Source organism: Suillus bovinus (assembly GCF_016758785.1).
Source record: "Suillus bovinus strain UH-Sbo-P2 chromosome Unknown EDB93scaffold_71, whole genome shotgun sequence".
Classification (NCBI taxonomy): domain Eukaryota; kingdom Fungi; phylum Basidiomycota; class Agaricomycetes; order Boletales; family Suillaceae; genus Suillus; species Suillus bovinus.
The window spans coordinates 173330-196136 of NW_024542127.1; the positions used below are offsets into that span (position 1 = coordinate 173330).

Consider the following 22807-nt stretch of genomic DNA (forward strand, 5'->3'; position numbering starts at 1 on the left):
CTAAGCCTCAAGCCCATCTTCTCCATCTGCGCAAGCCTCTAGCCCATCTTCTTCTTCCCCACTCGCATAAGCCTTTAGCCCAAATGCTGGCCATTTGCAGTACTTGTTGCAAATATGCTCCTTCTCAAACTGACTCACGGTCGTCTCGATGTTTCCATCCCCGAAAATATCAAGGTGGCCATCACTGATGGATCTATCTGATGTGTCAGATCAACATAAGAAGCCCAACACTCAAGCAACTCACGGATGTGTCAGGATTTGAGGGTCTGTTAGCAGTGTTGTACTCCCTAATTTGAAAGGTATTGTGTCAGTCTCAGAGCGCACACTGGTACATTGTTTGCGCACCTTGATAATCAGATATAAATGCCAATTTACCAGTCCTGGCATATTGTATGTGCTGCATGAATGAAAAGAACACCGCCAAGTCATAGCCGTACTCGTCATAATCAATCAAAGGGTTGGCATCCATATTGTGAATGAATTTGATGAAGTCTTCTCCGTCGCTGTCAATGAACTCTTCAAGAAGAAAGACAGGCATGTGTGGACCCAGTCTTGCCTCCAGGTTTTCTATCACCATAAGCCAGTGCGAGCCCACCTTCTACAAAACGAACTCGTGGAATTGGGAATGGGGGTGGTTCAGATGAAGATGCAACACAACTGATCAATGAAGTTGTAGGTTAGCGTTAACAAGGACTTCGCCCAGTACAAAATGTTGGCCTCCTTAAAGAGCCTGGATATTTCATCAACGAGTGAATAACGGGCAATCTTGTATGGTCCCGTCGTGGTGGTGGGTGTCGCGAATACCTTATGGTAGGGTCGTTTAACAACAATCTTATCGTGCGCAACAGAACCGGGGCCTTTCTTTGGCGGGGCCATCAGCGTGAGCCATCCTGTGTGAGCAGTTTTGAAGCCTCCGACTTTAATCAGGCCTTGAGGTGATGTATCGACAATCAGCTCACCCATGGACCACTCAGCAGTGTCCACGGAAAAGGAATGGTACTTGTCCAGTAAGAGGTCTGTTATGGGGCGGGAAGGGACTAGGTAGAAGTGGATCCTCTCGCTCTGTCGTCCAAAGACTAAAAATCAAATAAGTCCTGTTGCTAGCGCCATAAATATAACAACCATACCTTGCTTCATGTCTAAGTTAGTGCCTCCGCCAATCCTCAAAACTTCCTTCAGTTGGTCATGATCGGGTGAACAGCCTGAGAGAGCTGCAGGTGCAACATCTCTCTTTCGAGGAGGAGACGGAATATCAAAGCTGCCAGAGCTGTGAGTGTGTTGATGGGATCGCTTGGTGGAGGTAGTGACAGTGGTTGTAGGCAAAATATTGCTTGGGACGTTGTCAGAGGTGGTGGTGCCATCATTGGTTGGTGCTGTATCAAGCTCACTCTCCAAGTCCACTGATGGTCGTACTGAAGAGGGGACTTGGGGGGTGATAACTTTGCGAGCAGCACGATTGGTTGGCACTGTATCAAGCTCGCTCTCCAAGTCCACTGAGGATTGTACTGAAGAGGGGACTTGGGGGGTGATAACTTTGTGAGCAGCACATTGACCGATACGAGCAGCATTCTAAATAGTGAAATAATGTTAGTTTGGCAAACAGGTGAGGTAAACACATACCATTTCAGCGTCTTCCCGCCAGTTCTCGTATTCAATCCACTGAGTCTCAGGAACAATGACCATTAGCGTGAAATTTTTTGATTTGAATGTTGTGGTCTTTGAGCCCTTGCAGGACGGCTGCTGACATTGATCGTAGAAGTAAGCAACCGACCGTGGGTGATTGGAGAGATCCACCCATCCAGAATCTCGCACTATAAACTCATTCACCCGCCAGAGAAATCCACCACCAAAAACATGTAACTTGGGCACGATAGTGTCCAATGCAAGCTCGATCAGCCCTGGCGCATCAATCTGTGCATCAATGCCCTTCTTCCCCTCACATATATTCTAAGCAAAGATGTCAGTCGCCACCAAGTTCAATAATATAGCGCATACATACCCCAATGGGAACCCCGCGTTTTTTGCGACCTCCGCCTCCATGAACTGCACTAATTTCGATTAAGATGGTCTCTGCTGGAGGTGTGGCATAAGATATCTTGGCCCAGCGTTTGCGCTCAGTAGCATATAGTGCATGTTGAGACGAGTATCCAATTGGACCATTTGATGAACCTGACAGAATTAGAGATGAGTGGGAGGATCACGATGCACTAAACAAGAGAGAATCATCTAACCTTGCCCAGGCCACGGTGGACCAGTTGACTGTGATGAGCCTTGCCATGATGAGCCTTGTGATGAGCCTTGCCATGATGAGCCTTGCCACGATGTAGGTATCATGATGTCTGGCCCTGCAGTGCGATGAGGCATTGCCACCACAGGCGGAGGGTTGATCATTACTGTTGTTGTGTGGATTAGCAGAGGGACTCTGAACATATAATATACTCACATTTCCGTTGTGCTGCATTCACCGACTGTTGAATTGCATGCATATCAGGAGCGACCCAGTCGTTAATTGAACCCTGCGCACTGGCAAATGGATGCAGCTGCTCGGCTCGGCGAGTGGGTCTCACTGAGGTCGCTGGGTTCTTCTTGTAATGTGAGTAGCAGGGGGCACACACATTACGCCCAGGTTGTCCTGGCTCGATGGTAGCCACATAGAAACATGGGTCACCTTTCCTGATCTTGGCCCTGCAAACAGGACGGTCACAGATGTGATCCTCTTTGGCGTAGGCGTCCTCAGTGAATTGAGAAACGATCTCGTACTCTGCCATTGCAGTCTGTAATAATCTGCTGTCAATTCATCACCTTCAATATATATATCATCGGGAGGTTTACCAGGTCATACACGAGCGCCAGAACAAGGTCATACATGACCGTAACACACGCAGAGAACACATTGGGAGGTTTGCAGATGACATGAGTCGCCAGAACACTTTGGTCAGAGTTGATGCAACTGCGAATCTTGCTTAACACTCTTATCGAGGAGCTAGAAGTGGCTACACATCAGCTCATGAGCCTTGGAAAGAAATGATGGCGAGCCAGGTGTACTTACTTGATAGGACTACTTGGAACAAAAGGGTGCTAATTCCTTGCGAGCCTGAATGTTGGATGATCCATATAGCTAACTGGGGGCCATTAGTCGAGGATACAATTGTGGATTTGAAGTAAATGACTTGCCCATTGGTGGAGGTGGAGGAGATGATTCTTTGAGTCGGTGTTAGTCAAGGAGGCAATTCTGGATTTGAAGTAAACAACTTACCCAGTCCCCAGTCCGAGTATGCAACTCTCTACAGATGGGCAAGACAAAGGGGGATGATACGAGTCGGAGTGTTTGCCGGTCCAGCAAATGACTTACCCACTTAACAGTTTGAGCGTGAGGAATTTGAAGTAAGCGACTTACCCAGTCCCTGGTCTGAGTATGCGACTCTCTACAGATGGGCAAGACAAAGGGGGATGATACAAGTCGGAGTGTTTGCTGGTCCTTGGCAGCTGCGTGGTGTACTCAAACTGAGCAAGACTAATCAGAGGATGAGTATCACTGTTTGTGTACCTCTTACAAAACCAATTTGAGTCATTATCGCCGGCTGCCAGTTGCATAGCCTATCAACACGTAAAAGTACGCAAGTATCAGCTACCAGCTGCATAGCCCATCAACATGTAAAGGTACGCAAGGATGATTGATGTGCTATCAGTGTTCCTGACAAGCGGAACACCACCCATTCGATATCAGTGTTCCTGGCAAGTGGAACACCACCCATTCGATATGAGTCCTGTGGCTCAGTCACATTATAAATATCAACACCTATGTGACAGCCATTACGGTTATTCCATGCCAAACTCATGGAAACCCACTCGTGAGCAGCCACACTTTCACTATAACTTTCCTCCCAGTGTTCTGATCTTCATGCAGCTCCGTTGGAGCTAATTGCACCACATATTCTGCGCATGTGGAAAGCACGCCAAACCGACCGTCAGATTGTCCTTGAGCTGCAGAAGCACATCGACACAAGTCACTATGGCATCGGGTAAGTCACAGGGTTATTATTCCTCACCCATAATGTAATGTTGAACGCTAGACGTACCAAATTTCTCGAAATCTGCCAAGCAATGGGCCTTCACCGGACCCGCCAGCAAGCTCATACTGTTGAGTCAATTCGCAATGCAATGGTTGAGTTATGTGCAATCTATCCAAATGCGGGTGCACGTGAAATGGCAAGTTTGCTGTTTCATGAGAAGGATATGAGTGTGGCTAGGTGATATGTCTGTGCTGACTGTACTGTGTCAGTTCGCTGACTCTTTTTCATCTTAGGAGTGTCCTAGTATCATATTTTGCTAGGTTTGAACCTGGTCTTGTCCGCGAGCATAAGGCACGTCGCCTTCGAAGAAGGCGATTCTGGGCCGTGGGCATAAATGACCTGTTTGCAGTCGACCAGCATGATAAATGGCTCAAGTTTGGTCTGGGGCTGCACACGGGTATTGAGCCATTCTCTGGCCGAATTATGTGGATCCGAGTCTGGCATTCTAACAGAAATCCACAGTTGATTCTTAGCTACTATCTTGACACAATCGAGGAACTTGGCCATAAGTTAATACATATCATTCATGACACCCAGGAGCCTCACTCATTTCATAGATATGCCTATGGTCACACAAAGTGACCCAGGTTCTGAAAACTTTGGCATTGCAAATGCTCACACGATGTTACGACAATGGCATGACCTGGATTTGCACGGCACGCTCCAACATCGCTGGATACGCAACAAGAAGAATGTCATGCCAGAGATCACGTGGTCTCAACTGCGGCGCTGTTTCACCCCATGTTACAAGAACATCTAGATGCTTGGGCCCCTACTATTTTTCTCCTAATCCTCCTAGTATCAGCCCTCGCGTCATACCCTTACCCCGACCTTACCCTTGTCATCCTTGTCATCCTCGCATTCCCCTTCGCTCTCTACCTGTCGCTTCAGCAGAGCCAGTACATCTGGCCGGATCCTTTCGCTGATGAAGCATACCCATGCTCCGTTTCACCACCTGACTGATCCTGTGGACAGTCCCCTTGCCCTTACCGTCTGGACGGTAACCTATGATATGATGCATGATGCATCCCCTTTGCCCTGATTACCTTTCTTGATCTCTGACTCGGTGCGCAGTCGCACATGCGACTTATACTTAGATCCGCAGCTGCACGATCGTGCCCCTGCGTGTTTCACTTCTTATTCCGATCTTTGACTCACTTTCTTATCTGCACGTTCAGAGCTCGCCCGTGTCTCACCTCGAACGTGCCTTCCTTTTATGGTCATACCCTTTCCTGTTTACTTCTCTTGGTAGTACAAGTTATCATCCACTAATACGCTTCCTGTCCTCTATATAAACTCGCTACCATGTAACCTATTCCTTAACTTGAATCTACTTGGTTCTTGACCTCCTACTCTCACCAGAGTGATCCTTCTGCCTCGCCAGCAGTCTATATTCTATCTTCTTATCTGCTCTTCGCGGATAAGCCTATAGTCTCGACCTTTACTCATCGACTTCGTCGACGAGCAAAGCCCCTGTTGACTAGTTGGACTTCTGTCCTTCTAATTAACGACAATCCTTACGATTAACCTTCGGGTGTCGTAAGCCTAGGCCGATATAGCTTATTGTCTCGCACCCGTGTGACATAAGCTACCCGATTTGGACATAGGCGTTAAATCGTACTTGCCGAAGACACGCCAAGTACGACCCCTAACCTTGGGCTAGCCCAAGGACGTCCTCGACCATTGACGACACACGCTCTGTTTGAGCGTCGCCAACAGATACCATCCAAGTTGTAACACCCCAGGGTTCAAAAGTCTACTGGATCATGGCGTCAACACAGGCTGGTATAATACTAACAACACTGTTCAAGTGTAAGTCATGTTTTCGGGCTTCATCTCATCACTAGCAGCTCAAATCTTCATTTCAGACTAGTTTTCTGTTGGGTCTTTATCCCGTGGCTCCAGCAGGAGCTAAATGCTTATCGAGATTGCATCAACAACTCCGCAAAACGGCGTGACCACAATAAGGTACGTTTTCTGGAATACCATCGTATTATTGATCCTCACATTGTTTATGTTTTCATTCAGATTCTCCCGCATGGCGTCCCAAATCTCATCTACGAGGCAGCTGAAGACTTCAGGGCCTTAGATTTCAAGGTTCGTACTAATGTATCACTACTACTGTCAACAGTATTCTAATATTGATCCCATGTACAGATCAAACTCGAACGAGAGGCCCTAGGCCATGTACGAAGTGCCTACATCAAGCCTTCACATCCAGTATTTGATCTGGTCCCTCAGGCGTTTGGGGAATACATTGCGCGACTCTATGATGGACTGGGTCGCCCAGCAGTTACACGACAATCAGCTTGGGATATTTATCTCCAGCTGTTGGACTTATTGCAGCGCGCTGATGAGCTGCCGCCACAGATTGTACTCCTAGACAGCAGCGAAGATGAAGAAGTTGTCTCGCTTTTGGACAATTACGAGGACTTACTTGCATCCAACGACGCATATTATATGGGGGGTGTGAACTGAGGACTCGGCATGGGTAAGTTGCCATTTATCATGCTCCATGTTGGAAACATGAAAATTTTCAGATATCGAACACCATTGTCAATTGGACAGTTTCGAACGTGATGATGAACCGGAATTGACAGGAGTGGAGGAAGGCTTTGGACTGGATGATGCTGGCTTAGTTGTCTCGGAGTTCTCAGATCGTGAAGATGATGATGGTTCCGCAGACGAATGGTAATTGTCTCATTCATCTCAGTATACTAGTTAGATTTCTTGTACAATTCAGATGCACACTTGTTTGCATTCCGAACCACATCAGCTTGGGGCGATAAAACATGAAAACATATCCCCAGCGGTGTACAGGGTCCTATGCCCTTAAATGGATTGCGTGACACTGATTTGGAGCACGGACGCTAGGCTTTCCATACTATCACTCCGGGTAATCTGCAACATTTTCAGCAAATCTTTTGTAGCTCATCAACCACTTCATATTATCTTCCACGAATTTAGAGTGTTGTTGTAGATTCGTACCGCCTCTATATAGATCTCATTTTTCCTGATTTTTAGGATGTTGTGGTGTGGTGTCGGATGAAAGCTGAGAAAATTCAGGGTCTGACTGCTAATCTGCAAAATATGGTCACGTCGAGTCACACCTCGGCATAGCACCGGCACAGTCAACTTTGACTCTTCGCACTGCGCAAGTGCTCTCGATCTGTTGGCGTTGAGTACTGAGTCGTCAAACTGGAAGCTTGGTCTGGAATACAGCAATATATTGTCATCAACCATTATGCATCATGATCCATGTAATTATTATTGTGAGTGTACTGCCATTGATATGGTCCTGAATAAGGTGACTCCTGCCATCATACATCTGTACCTCAGCACCAACTCGAAATTCCCCTCTGTTACCAGCTGCTGGCACAAATTGGGAATGGGTGGAGGCACATACCTGCTGAGTGAGGGAAGATCTATGTGTGACATCGAGGGTTGAGGGATAGGCTGTGGTTGATAGGTGCCAAATGGTGCGTGCATTGAATTTTGATGAATTGGCGTGTCTTGTGGTACTGACTCAGTAGTGTTATTGCCGATTTCAACATGCCGCCTGTTACAAGAACATCTAGACGCTTGGGCCCCTACCATTTTTCTTCTGATCCTCCTCGTATCAGCCCTTGCATCATACCCTTACCCCGACCTTACCCTGGTCATCCTTGTCATTCTCGCATTCCCTTTCGCTCTCTACCTGTCGCTTCAGCAGAGCCAGTACATCTGGCCGGATCCTTTCGCTGACGAAGCATACCCATGCTCCGTTCCACCACCTGACTGATCCTGTGGACAGTCCCCTTTGCCCTTACCGTCCGGACGGTAACCTATGATATGATGCACGACGCATCCCCTTCGCCCTGTTTCCTTTCTTGATCTCTGACTCGATGCGCAGTCGCACATGTGACTTATACTTAGCTCTGCAGCTGCACGATTGTGCCCCTGCGCGTTTCACTTCTTATTCTGACTTTTGACTCACCTTCTTATCTGCACGTTCAGGATTCACTCGTGCCTCACCTCGAACGTGCCTGCCTTTTATGGTTATCCCCTTTACCAGTTACCTCTCTTGGTAGTACGAGTTATCACCCACTAATACGCTTCCTGTCCTCTATATAAAACTCGCTACCATGTACTATATTCCCTAACTTGAATCTACTTGGTTCTTGACCTCCTACTCTCACCAGAGTGATCCTTTCTGCCTGTCACGAGTACCTTTAACAAACCATTATTCTTTCCTGAATCTTCCTAAGCGCCAATACACAGCGTCTAAGTCAAACCCTAACCCTACCCTGAAAGCATCTATCATTCCCGAAATACCTTTAGCGCCCACGACACGTGTCTTCGATGTGACTGATGAAGAAGACGAGTTCTTTGATTGTGAATAGATTAGATAAGATAAGATATGGTCACGTGATGCTTCTTTAATATTCTACGATGTTCTATGGTACAATTCCCTTTCTCTTTTTATGATTGGCTAGTAGTTGTAACTCAGTTTCAATCTCCGTCTCAATAGTTGTATATAGGTAGCATGTCTTGGTCGATAGTTCCTTAGTTCAAACCTCTTGTATCTACAACTGTAGCAATCCAAGACGTACTTGCTCCTCTCTCTAGTCCAATAACCTTAGATCGAGTCCTAGTCTCTGCCCAAGCGTTTATTCGTTATTTGGGTTGTGACATTAGGTTTGAACTATAGGAGACTCCGACTCTTTGCACACCGCTCGCACACCTCTCATCATCATTACATGTTTTCCATTGCCCGACCTAAACAGTCGCAATCATTTTCTGAAACCTATCCTTTTGCTCACTTGAGCTTTTCTACGAATAGCCTTTATTAGTTAGTAGTCCTATACCAGGCCCTGCCTTACATTGCAGCCGCCAGTATACGGAGGTGTTGACGACATTAGGCGTCTCGCTACAACTTTGAGTGCTGGCCCAAGACCCTGCCTGCTCAACGTTACTATAATTGCTTTCATACCTATACCTTTCTTCATACATACGTAGAACCTTTCGTTAAGTCTAGTGGAACTGTCGCATCTGCGGATAGTCCTACCATCGTTACCACGAGGATTTAGATACGGGATTCTAGTGAGACTCGCACTTGTAAGCTTCGGCTGGAAGAGTGATAACTTGTCCTAGACCTGTACCCTTTCGGTGACTGAGAAGTAGCACACACGAAGCACACAGTGTTTTTTCCACTTAACAAAGCGTAGCTTTACGTACTCCTTTCTAGTTAGTAATTAGGGAAGTGTCAGTCGGGTTGACTAAAGAACCCTTTGACCCTAAAGGATGAGGTTGATCCAGTTAGTACTGGGGACCCCTTTAGCTTTCCATTTACGTATCCTTTTTTCCCTCTCCCCTTTCATCATCTTTCCTATCCGGAAGAGCCGTTACGACCCGCTCTTCAACAGTCATTAGTGAATCGGATTCCAGAACGCACCTGGCACTATGGCTGAAGTCAACGAAACAGAAATGGGACCGGAGAACCCTCAAGAACCCCAAGAGGAACCGGGACCACAAGGCATTGCTATGCCAATAGAGTTCACCAATTACGTACAGAGTGCTATTCAAATGGCAACCCACGAACTGTACGTAAGGACACAAGAACTCCTTAACCACAACAACACTCTTTGAGCACAGAATGCGACTCAAGAGCTTCAACTCAGGACCCAGAACTCGCAAATAGAGGAACTGAAGAAGAAGCTGGAGAGATTCGCACAATCCCCAAATACTTCGCAAGTCAAATTGTCGAAGCCCACAGAATTCACTGGAGACAAAGATTCGATCTCCATAGAAGTCTACACCACTCAGTTGGCATTATACATGTCACAGTGGCCGTTAATCACAGACAGGCAGAAGATTACAACTGCTCTGTCTTTCCTCAAAGGATCTGCTGCTAAATGGGCGCAGAAATATGTCATTGAGCTTGATTCCAAGCCAATATCCTTTGAAGATTGGACGAAAGAATTTGAGACCATGTGGGGCCAAGACGACAGAGAAGGAAAGGCTATCAGGGAGTTGGAAACCCTGAAGCAAGGATCTTCATCAGTGCCCGAATACGCAGCAGCTTTCAAGCAGAAAGCTGCACTTACCAAATACTCCGACTACGACCTCCGCCTCAAATTCCGATCTGGCCTACAAACCCGGATCAAGGAGCAACTCGCTCATATCCCAGCGTCTGAGAAAGACACCCTAAGAAGCTCATTGATTACTCCATACAGATTGGACGTAACTATGAAGAATTAGACGCTGAGAAGAAGAAGAGTAATTGGTGGACCCCTAATAAGGAAACCCCAAGAACCTTCAACCCAAGGCAGGCTGGTCCTAGCAAAGACAGTGACACTATGGATGTGGACTCCGGCAAGCAGAGGGGAGCTCCCAAACCCCAAGGAAAGCCTGGCGCTTTCACCTGCTACCGCTGTGGAGAACAAGGCCACATAGCGAGAAACTGTAAAGGTGCGCCAAAAGCGCAAGTCAAAGCGGCTGCAGTTGTCGAAGAAAACTCCGCGCCGAAGTGGTTCACAGATTGGATCGCTTCTAACAAAGGCAAGGATTTTTAAAGGGGTTGAAGTCAAAGTCTGCAGACCTAGACCCGAACAATCGTTTCTCTATTCTTTCTACGTTTCAAGATGTATCAGAAGTACATATTAGATCCAAATCTGAGCATTTTTATATTCCGATAACGTTGAAAGGAAAGAACCGACAAGCAGACGTAAAAGCACTTGTGGATTGCGGTGCATCAACATTATTTATCAGTGAAAAGTTTGTTGAGAAAAACAGTGTGAAATGCCGTAAATTATTAAGGCCTATTTCAGTCAGGAACATTGATGGATCGCTAAATGCCGCTGGATCAATGACTCATTTTGCAGAACTAGGTCTAAAGATTGGTGATCATGAAGAAGAGAAAGCAGCCTTCATGGTTACAGACTTAGGAAGCGATGATGTTATTATCAGCATAGATTGGCTGAGATATCATAATCCAGAGATTGACTGGAATGCAGGACGATTTGCACTTTCTCGATGCCCTGTAAAATGTGAAACAAAAAAAGAAAAAAGACAAAAAAAGAAAGAAAAAAGAAAAGAACAAAAAAAGATAGATGATGTACCTGATCTGATTCCTACGGACGATGAAGACGAGGATGAAGAAGATATGTCGATGAAGAGGGCGACGGTTGAGGAAATAGAAGACGAAGAGAGTCCAGAGAGACTATGGATTCATTATAAAGCCTCGGTTGCCATGGAGCAGAAGGTAGCAGAAGAAGCTACTAAGAAGAAGCAGTCGGTAGAAGAAATGGTACCGGACTGGCTTCATGATTACCTGGGAGTATTCTCAGAAGAAGAATCTAAGCGCTTCCCTGAAAGAAAGAAGTGGGATCATGCGATAGATCTTAAAGATGAGGGCGATCTTCCGCCAAATGCGAAACCTTATCCGTTATCACCCAAAGAGATGGATACATTGAAAGAATGGTTGAAAACCGAGACTGCACTGGGACGTATCAGAAATTCACAATCTCCAGTAGCAGCACCTTTCTTCTTTGTGGCCAAAAAAGATGGCAAGTTAAGACCGGTGATGGACTATAGAAAGCTCAATGAGAAAACGGTGAAAAATGCATATCCGCTACCGAGATCTCAAGATTTAATTGATGCTTTAACCGGTGCCACGATGTACTCCAAGATGGATGTACGATGGGGATACAATAATATTCGCATGAAAGAAGGAGATGAGTGGAAGGCGGCCTTCAAAACGCCGTTTGGTCACCACGAACCGACCGTGATGTATTTTGGACTCACGAACTCGCCTGCAACCTTCCAAACTATGATGAATGAAATTCTGAGAGACCTAATAGATGGCAAAACAGTAGTCGTCTACATTGATGATATAATGGTCTTTACGAATGGAAATAGGGAGCAGCACCGAAAGGTGGTACGAGAAGTCCTGAAACGGTTGAAGGAGAACGACCTGTTCTTGAAGCCTGAGAAATGTAGCTTCGAACAGTCTAAAGTCGAGTTCCTCGGATTGATCGTGGAAGAAGGCAATGTGTCGATGGACCCCGTGAAAGTAGAAGGAGTATTGAAATGGCCTGTTCCCAAATGTGTAAAAGATATCCAAGCATTCATGGGCTTTGCCAACTTCTATCGAAGATTCATACTTGGGTTCTCAGATATAGCCAGACCAATGAATGATCTGCTAAGAAAAGATGTCAAATGGGACTGGACGGAGAAGCAACAGAAAGCTTTTGATGAACTTAAGAAACATTTCACAGAAGCTCCCGTCTTAGTCATGCCAGATGTTGAGAAGAAAAAGAAAATAGAGACCGATGCTTCAGATTACGCAACAGGAGCGGTTCTTTCTCAACTTATGGAAGACGGATTATGGCATCCAGTAGCATATTACTCTAAGTCAATGAATGATGCGGAAAGAAATTACGATATTCATGATAAGGAGTTGTTAGCGATCATTAGAGCGTTGGAGGAGTGGAGGCACTATGTGCAGGGAGCACCTCACCCGGTTGAAATATGGACAGATCATAAGAACCTTGAATATTTCATGACAAGTCAAAAGTTGACCAGAAGGCAAGCTAGATGGAGTCTTTTCCTAGCGGAGTATGGATTTACACTCCAACATAAGCCTGGTGTGGTTAATGACAAAGCAGACCGTCTTTCTCGGAGATCAGACCATAGAGGGGGGGTAGAAAACAATAACTCAGACCGCATCCTTTTGAAACCGGAATTCTTTACAGTAAAAGCTGCTAAAAGAGGTCAAGTTTTGGTGCATGGAGAAAAACATTTACTCCAAAAGATACGAAAATGCACAGAACGAGAGCCTGAAGTCGCTAAAGCGTTAGAAACGTTAAAAGCAGCACCAGTTCAATTGCGTAGAGGAATCGAAGAGTGGAATGTGGAGGATGGATTGGTGTTATTCCGAGGATTAGTTTACGTTCCAAATGATAAAGAGATCCGCCGAGAGATATTAGAGTTGTTTCACGACTCTCCACCGGCTGGACATCCTGGACGAGCTAAGACCTTAGAATTGATTTCCAGAAACTATTGGTGGCCTTCAATGACGAAGTATGTCCACGATTACGTAGATGGTTGTGATAGGTGCAAACAAACGAAAGTGCTTCCGAGTAGACCAACGGGACCTTTACAGCCAAATGAAGTTCCAGAAGGACCTTGGCAGACGATCACCTGTGACCTGATAGTGGATTTGCCGAAGAGTGAAGGATGTGATAGCATTTTTGTAGTCGTTGATCAATTTTCAAAACAAGCACACTTCATTCCCACCACAAAAGATATAGACTCGAAGGGTATTTCCGAGCTATTCTTGAAAAATGTATGGAAACATCACGGAACACCGAAGAAAGTGATCTCAGATAGAGGAACTCAGTTCATATCAAAGTTCATGGGACAAATGTCAAAAAGATTAGGAACAAAATGGTCTGCGTCGACCTCCTATCATCCCAGAACTGATGGACAGACTGAACGCGTAAATCAAGAAGTTGAACAATATTTGCGCATGTTCACATCATACAGACAGAATGATTGGGTATCTTGGCTGCCAATAGCAGAGTTTTCACATAACAATGCAGTCACAGTAACCGGTCATAGTCCGTTTAAAGTCCTCTACGGGTATAACCCAGATTTCACGATTCATCCAAACTCCATGTCCGTAATCCCCGCCGCCAATGAGAGAATTGATCAAATGAAAGAAGCGAGAGATGATGCCGAAAATACTCTGAAAATGGTCAATGAACGTATGAAGCGTTTCTACGACAAAGGAGTAAAAGAAGCACCTCAGTATAAGATAGGAGACAAGGTCTGGCTTGACGCAAAAAATCTCAAACAACGTCGTCCAAGTCAAAAGCTGTCAGATCGTCGTCTAGGTCCCTTCGAAATACTAGAGAAGATCGGTGAAGTGAACTACAAGTTGAAATTACCGGAAAAATATCAGATCCACCCGGTTTTCCATGTAGAATTGCTTACGCCATATCATGCATCTCAATTAATTCCTCATCCTCCCCCAAACTGACCACCTCCAGAATTGATTGACGATCGGGAAGAATTTGCTGTAGAAGAAGTACTAGATAGCCGATTGTTCCGAGGAAAGCTGCAGTACCTAGTGAAATGGGAAGGATACCCGAAGGAAGAGTCATCTTGGGAGCCAGAAGAGAATTTGAAGAACGCTCCAATTCCTTTAGCGGAGTTCCACAAAAAGAATCCCACGGCCGCAGCCGGAAAATACCGAAGAATCAAAGGCTCAGTACTGTTTACGGAAGATTTCAAACGATGGAGAGAAAAGAATATCCGACCTTCATTCGTTCGTGATGACACTCACCTTAGAGAGGGGGTAATGTCACAAGTACCTTTAACAAACCATTATTCTTTCCTGAATCTTCCTAAGCGCCAATACACAGCGTCTAAGTCAAACCCTAACCCTACCCTGAAAGCATCTATCATTCCCGAAATACCTTTAGCGCCCACGACACGTGTCTTCGATGTGACTGATGAAGAAGACGAGTTCTTTGATTGTGAATAGATTAGATAAGATAAGATATGGTCACGTGATGCTTCTTTAATATTCTACGATGTTCTATGGTACAATTCCCTTTCTCTTTTTATGATTGGCTAGTAGTTGTAACTCAGTTTCAATCTCCGTCTCAATAGTTGTATATAGGTAGCATGTCTTGGTCGATAGTTCCTTAGTTCAAACCTCTTGTATCTACAACTGTAGCAATCCAAGACGTACTTGCTCCTCTCTCTAGTCCAATAACCTTAGATCGAGTCCTAGTCTCTGCCCAAGCGTTTATTCGTTATTTGGGTTGTGACACTGCCTCGCCAGCAGTCTATATTCTATCTTCTTATCTGCTCTTCGCGGATAAGCCTATAGTCTCGATCTTTACTCATCGACTTCGTCGACGAGCAAAGCCCCTGTTAACTAGTCGGACTTCTGTCCTTCTAATTAACGACGATCTTACGATTAACCTTCGGGTGTCGTAAGCCTTGGCCGATATAGCTTATCGTCTCACACCCGCTTGACATAAGCTACCCGATTTGGACATAGGCGTCAAATCTTACTTGCTGAAGCCTCGCCAAGTAAGACCCCTAACCTTGGGCTAGCCCAAGGACGTCCTCGACCATTGACGACACACGCTCTGTTTGAGCGTCGCCAACAGATACCATCCAAGTCGTAACACCGCCTGCGAGAACAAGAGGGATTAAATAAACCCTCATACCACTGGTTTTTCTTGAGTTCTGGTTGGCCGTCGAAGAACTGCATGATTCGCTGGAGCAACTCTGCCTTAAGTCCAGTCTCTGGTAATCGCAAGGCCGCAGCTATATCGCATAACTCGTTCACACATATTGTTACTTCCTGCCCTTCAGTAAGTAATTGGAGGTTTTTGTGGGCTTTTGAATGAGGTTTAGTGAGGTTCTGTGCCCGTCGACAAAGAGTATGGTATGAGACTTTAAACTCTGCAGCTGCTGTTCGGAGGTTCTTGGTCTTTTTCTCTCTGATAGCCTGAATAGCAGCAGTGAAGTTGGCTTCGCGAATCTCTTCTTCAGCTTTCTTCTGCCTGGTAGTAGGTCTGCGGTTTGGTGCCATTGTAATAATGCAAGAGATGACAATGCAAGACTTCGTGCACTTGCCGAGTGTGCCGTAGAGGAGATTGAATTTGTTACACACTCTCCTATCTGGCTGTCACATTTTCAGACATGTCGTCAATTCTTCCTCTATAGCATCTTAAAATGACAAGATGAGCTTTATCGAAATTGTGCACTGTAATCCTGATAAGGTGATCATGTTATGCTCTAGGTATAACTTCGTGAATATACCTGCAGGATCTATGGGATCTGGGTGATTTATGTTCTTGCATGCTTACAAATTACCACTTTTTCATCTCTCGCAGCTGCAACACTCAAGAAATTTTCATTTTACTTGGACAGTATATCATATATAAGTAGTCTACATATGCATGAATTTTTTTGAAGTGAGTTGAGCAGTGCTTTGTGGTGTTTTGAACATTTTGCATATTACATGCATGTTGCAGATTACCCGGAATGATAGTAGTCTTTCGAGTTCTCAAGTACACTTTCTATATTTGGACTAGGGTTAGGGTTGGGCTTGGTCAACCTTCAATTTGGCGGTTGCCGGGCCAAAGTAGCGGCGCATAAGTGAACTGCACCATAGATGCTGGCGCGGACGCAGACGGATGGTCGGATGAGGTCGGACGGTCGGATATCCCAGGATCGAGATGTCCTCGTGTCCATATATAGCCTAACGCGTCAAGCGAATTCCAAATTCTGATCACTGTGAGTTGTTACAGGTAAATGTACCTGTTCGTCATGATATTTAGTTCCAAAGGGAACGTTTTCTCCCTTTGTTAATTATTGGTACTAGGACGAACCTTGATGGAACAGTGGTTGTCAACGATTTTTACTCCACTTGGCCAGAAGGTGGGTCGTGGCAGAAGTCTTTGTCTGCCACAAGGCCTTCGAAGCGCTAACTCCATACGTGCATTCAGGCTCTCCGGTTAATCAGAGTCTAACTTGCAGCGATCTAAACAAGTATGTATTCGATCCCCATCGACTTGGGCCATGTATGCATTGAGCTACCGATGGGGCACTGCGGGCGCAAGGTAGCGCATTAAATTAGGTTAGTTTGGACATTCCCCGCATACTCAGGACTCAGGAGTACCGAATGTGTATACTAAACCCTTTGCATTGGACATTAAGCCCACAGCTTTGAGGCCAATCTCGGCACCCAAACGGCGCTAACATAGCTACTTGGCAATAGATAACGCTACGATGACAAGTGTCGAACAACATATTCAGCAGTTCAATATATTATTTTATCATCTTTCTCACCCACAGCAATATACACTCGTTCGTTAAAAATAGGAATGAATTGAGTTGAAAGGGGTTAGTATGTACAAGATACGATTTGACGACTTCCTCTGTGGAGTATAAAACAGACAGCACGAACAACCAAATTGCCAACAACCTCTCCACAAGTAGAATCAGCACATCATCATGTTTATCCCCCTCTCTACTCCTTTCCTAATGCTCCTCGGCCTGACGGCCATTGTCAGCGCTGGAGTGCCAGTAAGCTTCTCCTCGCGTCAAATCTTGTCATGTTGTCATGCAAAATTTGCAGCTCCCTCGCGTGCCTGGCCATGTCGGCAGGGTAAGTCTAGCTTTGCACCAGACCTCACCTTGTTGATCTTACACGACACGCATACACAGTCCGAAGCTTTCACCCAGCTACACGATGCTCGAGTAAGTCTCGTCTCGCACCAAACTTTTCAAACTCACCACGTGATGCATGCAGGCCGAACCTGCCCTAGCCTTGCGTCATGTAAGCATTTTTTCGCCCGACATTTCAAGCTCACCATGTGTCACATGCAGTCTGAGTTCACCCAGCCACCCCATGATCGCGTAAGTCTTGTCTCGCACCGAACTTTCAAACTTACTATGTAATGCGTGTAGGCCGAACCTACCCTAGCCTTGCGTCATGTAAGCATTTTTTTCGCCCGACATTTCAAGCTCACCATGTGTCACATGCAGTCTGAGTTCACCCAGCCACCCCATGATCGCGTAAGTCTTGTCTCGCACCGAACTTTTCAAACTTACCATGTAATGCGTACAGGCCGAACCTACCCAAGCCTTCGCTCGTGTAAGCATTGTGTTCCGCCCGACGCTTCAAACTTACCATGTGTCATATGCAGGGAACCAAGAACCCCGTTGATCGCGTAAGTCTTGTCTCGCACCGAATTTTCAAACTCACCAGGTGATGCATGCAGGCCGAACCTACCAAAGCCTTCGCTCGTGTAAGCATTGTGTTCCGCCCGACGTTTCAAACTCACCATGTGTCATATGCAGGGAACCAAGGACCCCGTTGATCGCGTAAGTCTTGTCCCGCACCGAATTTTTCAAACTCACTAGGTGATGCGTGCAGGCCGAGCCTACCTCAAACAAAGTAGGGAGCGCGTAAGCCTTGTTGTACGCAGGGACTCTGGAACCAAGCCTCGATTCTTAGTAAGACTTGTTCGCATCAAGTCTCATCGTGCTGACTCACGGCGCATTGTACACAGGACAAATACTATATGGAATCGGGCCTGTATGCAGAACCAGTTTAGAAGAATGTCAAACAGAATGAAAGTACACTCACAAGGGTGCAAGGCAAATTTATATATATGTCAGGCGTGTTGTTTATCGTGTCTGAGTCGATACCTCTACCGATCTTGCGTGAAGCTCCGAAGTTCAACAGGGACAAATACCTGCATGTGTAAAAACAGATGCAGCATGATCGCTGAGTATAAGTGGAACCGATGTGAAGTTTAATTCAGCCTGTCCATCCGAATCATGGTAATCCACGTGTTGTCCTTAAACTTCGCTGAATTATTTTGATGGTTAACGGAGCATCTTGAAGTGGCTGAGCAAGGAGTACCAGACACTGAATGTCGGCCTGGCCTGTGCTCGTCAACGAGCGTGGTTGAGCACTGATAAAATGGAAGTCCCTGCAGCATGCACTCTGGATGGGAGGACCGATAGCAATTGCGTCAGCCCTAGGAAATGTGTATCGCGGCGCGAGTTGCGATTATAATAGAGCGCTCGGAAAGCCAGGAGTGCGCTATGCTGCAACATACATAATTTGTGGCCAATAGTGGCGTCTTTTTTGAATCGTTGCCTGCGCATGACAGCGCCGAAGGAAAGAAGGAGAATGAGCGCGGGGCTGGCTTATACAATCGACTGCGTCCAGCCAGTTGAAGGTGAAAGAATCGGCTGCCATTGAGTGAAAGTGACCAGACAAAGCGGTCTAGATAAATTAAACCAAAAGAGCGTTGGTAGTACCAACCAGATCTGGCTACATCGCAATAATTGAGAACAGACAGCCTAGTTTCTCGTTCAACGAGATGCAGTGTCGACAGAAAGAACGCGCATACGAACATCAGCATTTATGATATATATAATATTGCGACGTTGCACCTTTGAGCTAACATGTCGTTGTCACACTCACATTGGCTGGACGCGTTTGTATAAACACAAAAGTGTCTCGTTGCAGTCGAAGAGCTTGAAGGCTATATTAGTAAGCATACAATTAAAAATAGCGCTCCGTTAACATGGCAATTTCAAATGGAGTTGAAATCCTCTTCGTCCCACACGCCCGGCCGTATTCGACGAATTTAATGGAACTACACGTATATGCGAAGCAATCAACTGATGATAATGGACGCCCTTTTGAACACTCCCCCACCACTCAGCGTTTGCAACTCTCCTCCTTGCCATGACTTGCAACGTAGTAAGACTGCCTTGCAAGATGCGGGTAAAATATCTCTCGATGAACCGGGCATTAACCTAATCTACAGTGCTCCATATTTGAAATCGGAGGATTCATTATACCGACCTAAACTATTCAACTTCTGTCCGATTGCTATCTCCAAATAAGATGTTTCCCATAATCAGTCATTCGCTTCATCCATCCTGTCATTCCCGTACCCATCGACCATCTCCCACAATGCACTAGCAAGCTCCTTCACATCATCGCTCTCCAAGTCCATGCTCATAAGCGCACCATCACTCCTCCTCGTCCTTGCAGTCTGTTCTACAAACCTAGCATACCCCATAAGCGGGATCGATGTAGAAGGTGCTGTGACAAGCGATGACACCATCCTCATAGACGTCGGTTTAGTGTGCCGGAATATGGACGGAAAGGATGTCGGCACGGGATAAGAAGGAGCATGGATGCTGACCCCATGACATGAATAAGTTCAGATGCATGCCATACGATTAAGCCTTACCTAGAAATCAGTGGTTCCCGTAGCGATGACAAGTCACACCATGCATCAAATGCTGCCAGGTCTTGGTCTTGCAACCCTCGAGTTACATTTCGCCTCGCAAAAATTGCATGTTCGCCCTAGAATCACTTATTGCTTCATCATGGTTCGCGCAATCAAGGCGTCAACATGATCCTCACCTTGTTCGACAAACCAGTCGAGAAGTTACAGTACAGGTCAGTGAACGTTGCCTCTGTCACAGAACAGGGCAGGGAGACTACGCCTCCCAGTTGTCCCAATCGAGAACATTTTCGCCAGTTCAAGTGGTCAGCCATCGTTGCGATGTCCTCCCGACTACCTTTCAGTCTGTGGCGAATCAGTCGATGAGATGTTTATTGCTTGTCAAAAAGCATAGCATACCTCAGTGGCAGCGTAGCAGTCTCTATCAGCGACGAGATGACTCCAGACGTATGATATAAGCTGTTTTTCTGCAATTTTTCGTCAGAAAAGTATATATAGAGTTTTGCAGGAGACATACATCATAGGCAAGTCCCTGCGATAAGTTACTTTCTAACGCAGACCATCGGGATGGATTTAGTATCGGGAAAGCGATATCCGAGAGCTGATGAAGGCTTTGCAGGCACAATGCGTCGTTGATAATCCTCTTCGTGTCTAGAAACTACTTTCAAATGTTTGTATTCCATCTACGTGAAAGTGTATTTACTCACATTGTCGATTCCAGCATGATTCGGGTCTGCGTCGGAAAGGAAGCTGAAGTTTATTGTAGAAGCCTTAAGAAACTCGTCCCGGAAGGCGGTCAGGAAAGCATGCGAAAAACCCCCGAAGCAGGGCGTATCCTGCATCATTTGCAAGCCCTGAAATGGGTGGGGGTTGACTCAGCGAATAGCCGGAAATGGCATGAAAAGAGTCTACCTGGAAGTTATCGCAGTTCTCGACGAGCAGACGAAACGCCCCTTCCATGAGCTCTGTATCCTGGAGAAATGTTATAAATACCACAAAACAGGTAAAAGAAAGTACTTCGTTATATCGCCGGAAAAGATCTTGACCGACACTCCACCCAGCCTCAGTACTTTCCAGCGCGTCAGGGACGGCCTGTATGGATTTTCGATCGAAGAAAACGCGACTGTAATCTGACCAGTATCTGATGTTTGAATCTGTGCGTTCTGGATCGCCTTCGTCTGTTTCGCCTTCAAGACGAGCGTGATATTCGCTTTGGGGGATCGGATCTTGCGTCTCGCGAACTACCCTCCCTCGCCTGGACGATATCAGTTCATACGACAACGCTTTTATAATCACACTCACCAGGTCGTATCGAGTGAAGCGTCAATAGCTGCATCAGCTTGGCTCGTTTTTGCGAGTGTCCCGAAGTTTGCTGCTCAGATACAGCTCAGACGATGGGATATTAATGCGCCAACGAAGGCATACACTTCTGGTCAAATGTCAACAGGCGTGGACAAAGAGTCGGCTGATTCTTTGTAAAACGCAGAGGTAGATCATATTAAACTCGAAGACTTTGCCGAGTTGGAAATGGTACACATACCTGAGGATTCCGTCCCTCTTCGAACGAAAGGTCGTGGTTCACGATGGGTTCATCGTCATCGTCGTAGGTAAAGTAGCTCTCCTGTGTGTTCCAGAAATGTGTTCCTGCGTAGTTTGCGAATGGGCCTGCTTGGATGTAGATGATCTCTCTCATAGCAAGGTACTAATTTTGAAATGCATGTGAGGTTCTGATCATCACGTCTTCTGGTATTATTCCCACGCTAGAACAAAGCGTGCTGCAATGATCTCACATGATGGTGATCAGCTCAACTCTTAGTCTCTGTCGATAATTCTGCTATCAGGTGAGATTAGCATGTAGTTATCTGTCAACACTGTGCGCCTCATCCCTATCATGATGACCTTCGATGTCCCACAGTCTTACTGCGCCATCTAAACCTCCGCTTGCCACCGGTAGTTCTATGTTGGTCACTTCCTTCGTCTTTCCAAGCTTCACCGACCTGCATTCTATTCTCCAAGTCCCAACTTGAAATTGGAAGTGAGCCATCCCATCTGAATAGGTAATAATAAACTGTCTACTGGGCAGGCACATGACCGATCGGTGTGTTCTTCGATCTTTTGGTAGGGGCACTCTTGTTGATATATCTTGCTTCGCAGGGACGACATGATTTGACTTCTAGAACTTCACCTATTGAGCGCGGGGAAAATCCAACTCTTATCTTCAAAGCAGTACGATTGTTTAACCCCCACATCCTCATTTTCTCTTCAACCTTCGTTCTTGACGTCCTGCACGAGTCCTTCGTCGCCCCATAGCTAAATTGTAATTTGCTATTCTGGTCACATCTTCTTACCCTTCGCCCGCAGTTCCTAACAGCAACCTCACAAAAGACCCTCATCCATCATGCACATTATCGGCGGATTGTTATCACGACGCGTGGCACCTTCATCGTATCATTATTTCGTATCTGTAGAGTTCGTCTCGAATTCACAAATGCAAAACAACGATATCAACAAGGTCAGCCCTATCCTGTCACGGGCAGAGATGGGACCTCTGCGAATATAATTTAGCATTGTGGGGATGATATTGAGGGGTAAGTGTAGATATCATGCCTTCGTGTGTTGCTGATCGTCATATGTACTCCGCAGCATGGGGTGAGCATCATCCATCAAGCTATTAGGATGGTGTAGTGTTTGTTGTTCACCAGTGACTCGCCACCGCACTTTAGAGAAACATTTACGTCGTTTTTTGTTCGTGCTTTTAAAGACCATGTCAAGACTCACCACAACCTTCAAACCGTTTAATTTAAAGTATCACACATTTCCGGGGAATGTCAACAACTAATTTCTCTCGTTCCACTGCAGGTATAATCGATACGCAAATCTAAATGCACGGTGTAAATCGTAGTTCACGGAGATTTACGACTTCTGTGCGTTCTTTATCTTCGACAT

General features: G+C 45.9%; 5 protein-coding genes across 5 annotated transcripts; 2 read left to right on the forward strand and 3 right to left on the reverse strand.

The window, feature by feature from the left end:
- Window positions 1-4580, reverse strand: EDB93DRAFT_1107148 (uncharacterized protein; the record flags this gene model as incomplete). The annotated part of the gene is made up of 19 exons (XM_041447691.1): window positions 1-193; window positions 245-287; window positions 346-567; window positions 596-657; window positions 695-1076; window positions 1128-1569; window positions 1621-1947; window positions 2000-2169; window positions 2232-2393; window positions 2444-2774; window positions 2833-2993; window positions 3050-3201; window positions 3257-3284; window positions 3398-3425; window positions 3555-3597; window positions 3700-3799; window positions 3850-3984; window positions 4080-4138; window positions 4342-4580. The coding sequence occupies 19 exons, from the start codon at window positions 4578-4580 to the stop codon at window positions 1-3; spliced, it is 3279 nt and encodes a 1092-aa protein (XP_041303733.1).
- Window positions 4581-5839: 1259 nt separating this feature from the next.
- EDB93DRAFT_1107149 (uncharacterized protein) lies at window positions 5840-6768 on the forward strand (the record flags this gene model as incomplete). Its single annotated transcript, XM_041447692.1, has 5 exons — window positions 5840-5885; window positions 5947-6041; window positions 6102-6170; window positions 6231-6540; window positions 6614-6768. The coding sequence occupies 5 exons, from the start codon at window positions 5840-5842 to the stop codon at window positions 6766-6768; spliced, it is 675 nt and encodes a 224-aa protein (XP_041303734.1).
- An 8364-nt stretch (window positions 6769-15132) lies between these two features.
- EDB93DRAFT_1305428 (uncharacterized protein) lies at window positions 15133-15795 on the reverse strand (the record flags this gene model as incomplete). The annotated part of the gene is made up of 1 exon (XM_041454743.1): window positions 15133-15795. The coding sequence occupies exon 1, from the start codon at window positions 15667-15669 to the stop codon at window positions 15133-15135; it is 537 nt and encodes a 178-aa protein (XP_041303735.1). The 5' UTR covers window positions 15670-15795.
- A 1168-nt stretch (window positions 15796-16963) lies between these two features.
- On the forward strand, window positions 16964-18229 carry EDB93DRAFT_1171092 (uncharacterized protein). The gene is made up of 13 exons (XM_041450355.1): window positions 16964-17168; window positions 17221-17250; window positions 17310-17342; window positions 17395-17421; window positions 17472-17501; window positions 17553-17579; window positions 17631-17660; window positions 17713-17739; window positions 17792-17815; window positions 17867-17893; window positions 17946-17969; window positions 18022-18101; window positions 18158-18229. Exons 1-12 carry the CDS (start codon window positions 17097-17099, stop codon window positions 18055-18057), a joined length of 387 nt encoding a protein of 128 aa, XP_041303736.1. The 5' UTR covers window positions 16964-17096; the 3' UTR covers window positions 18058-18101; window positions 18158-18229.
- A 973-nt stretch (window positions 18230-19202) lies between these two features.
- EDB93DRAFT_1331115 (Misato segment II tubulin-like domain-containing protein) lies at window positions 19203-21606 on the reverse strand. Its single transcript, XM_041455191.1, has 11 exons — window positions 21402-21606; window positions 21287-21332; window positions 21164-21233; window positions 20879-21116; window positions 20774-20833; window positions 20569-20715; window positions 20379-20519; window positions 20261-20328; window positions 20041-20206; window positions 19865-19980; window positions 19203-19811 (listed from the first exon to the last, which is right to left on the reverse strand). Exons 1-11 carry the CDS (start codon window positions 21552-21554, stop codon window positions 19526-19528), a joined length of 1491 nt encoding a protein of 496 aa, XP_041303737.1. The 5' UTR covers window positions 21555-21606; the 3' UTR covers window positions 19203-19525.
- Between the last annotated feature and the right edge of the window lie 1201 nt (window positions 21607-22807).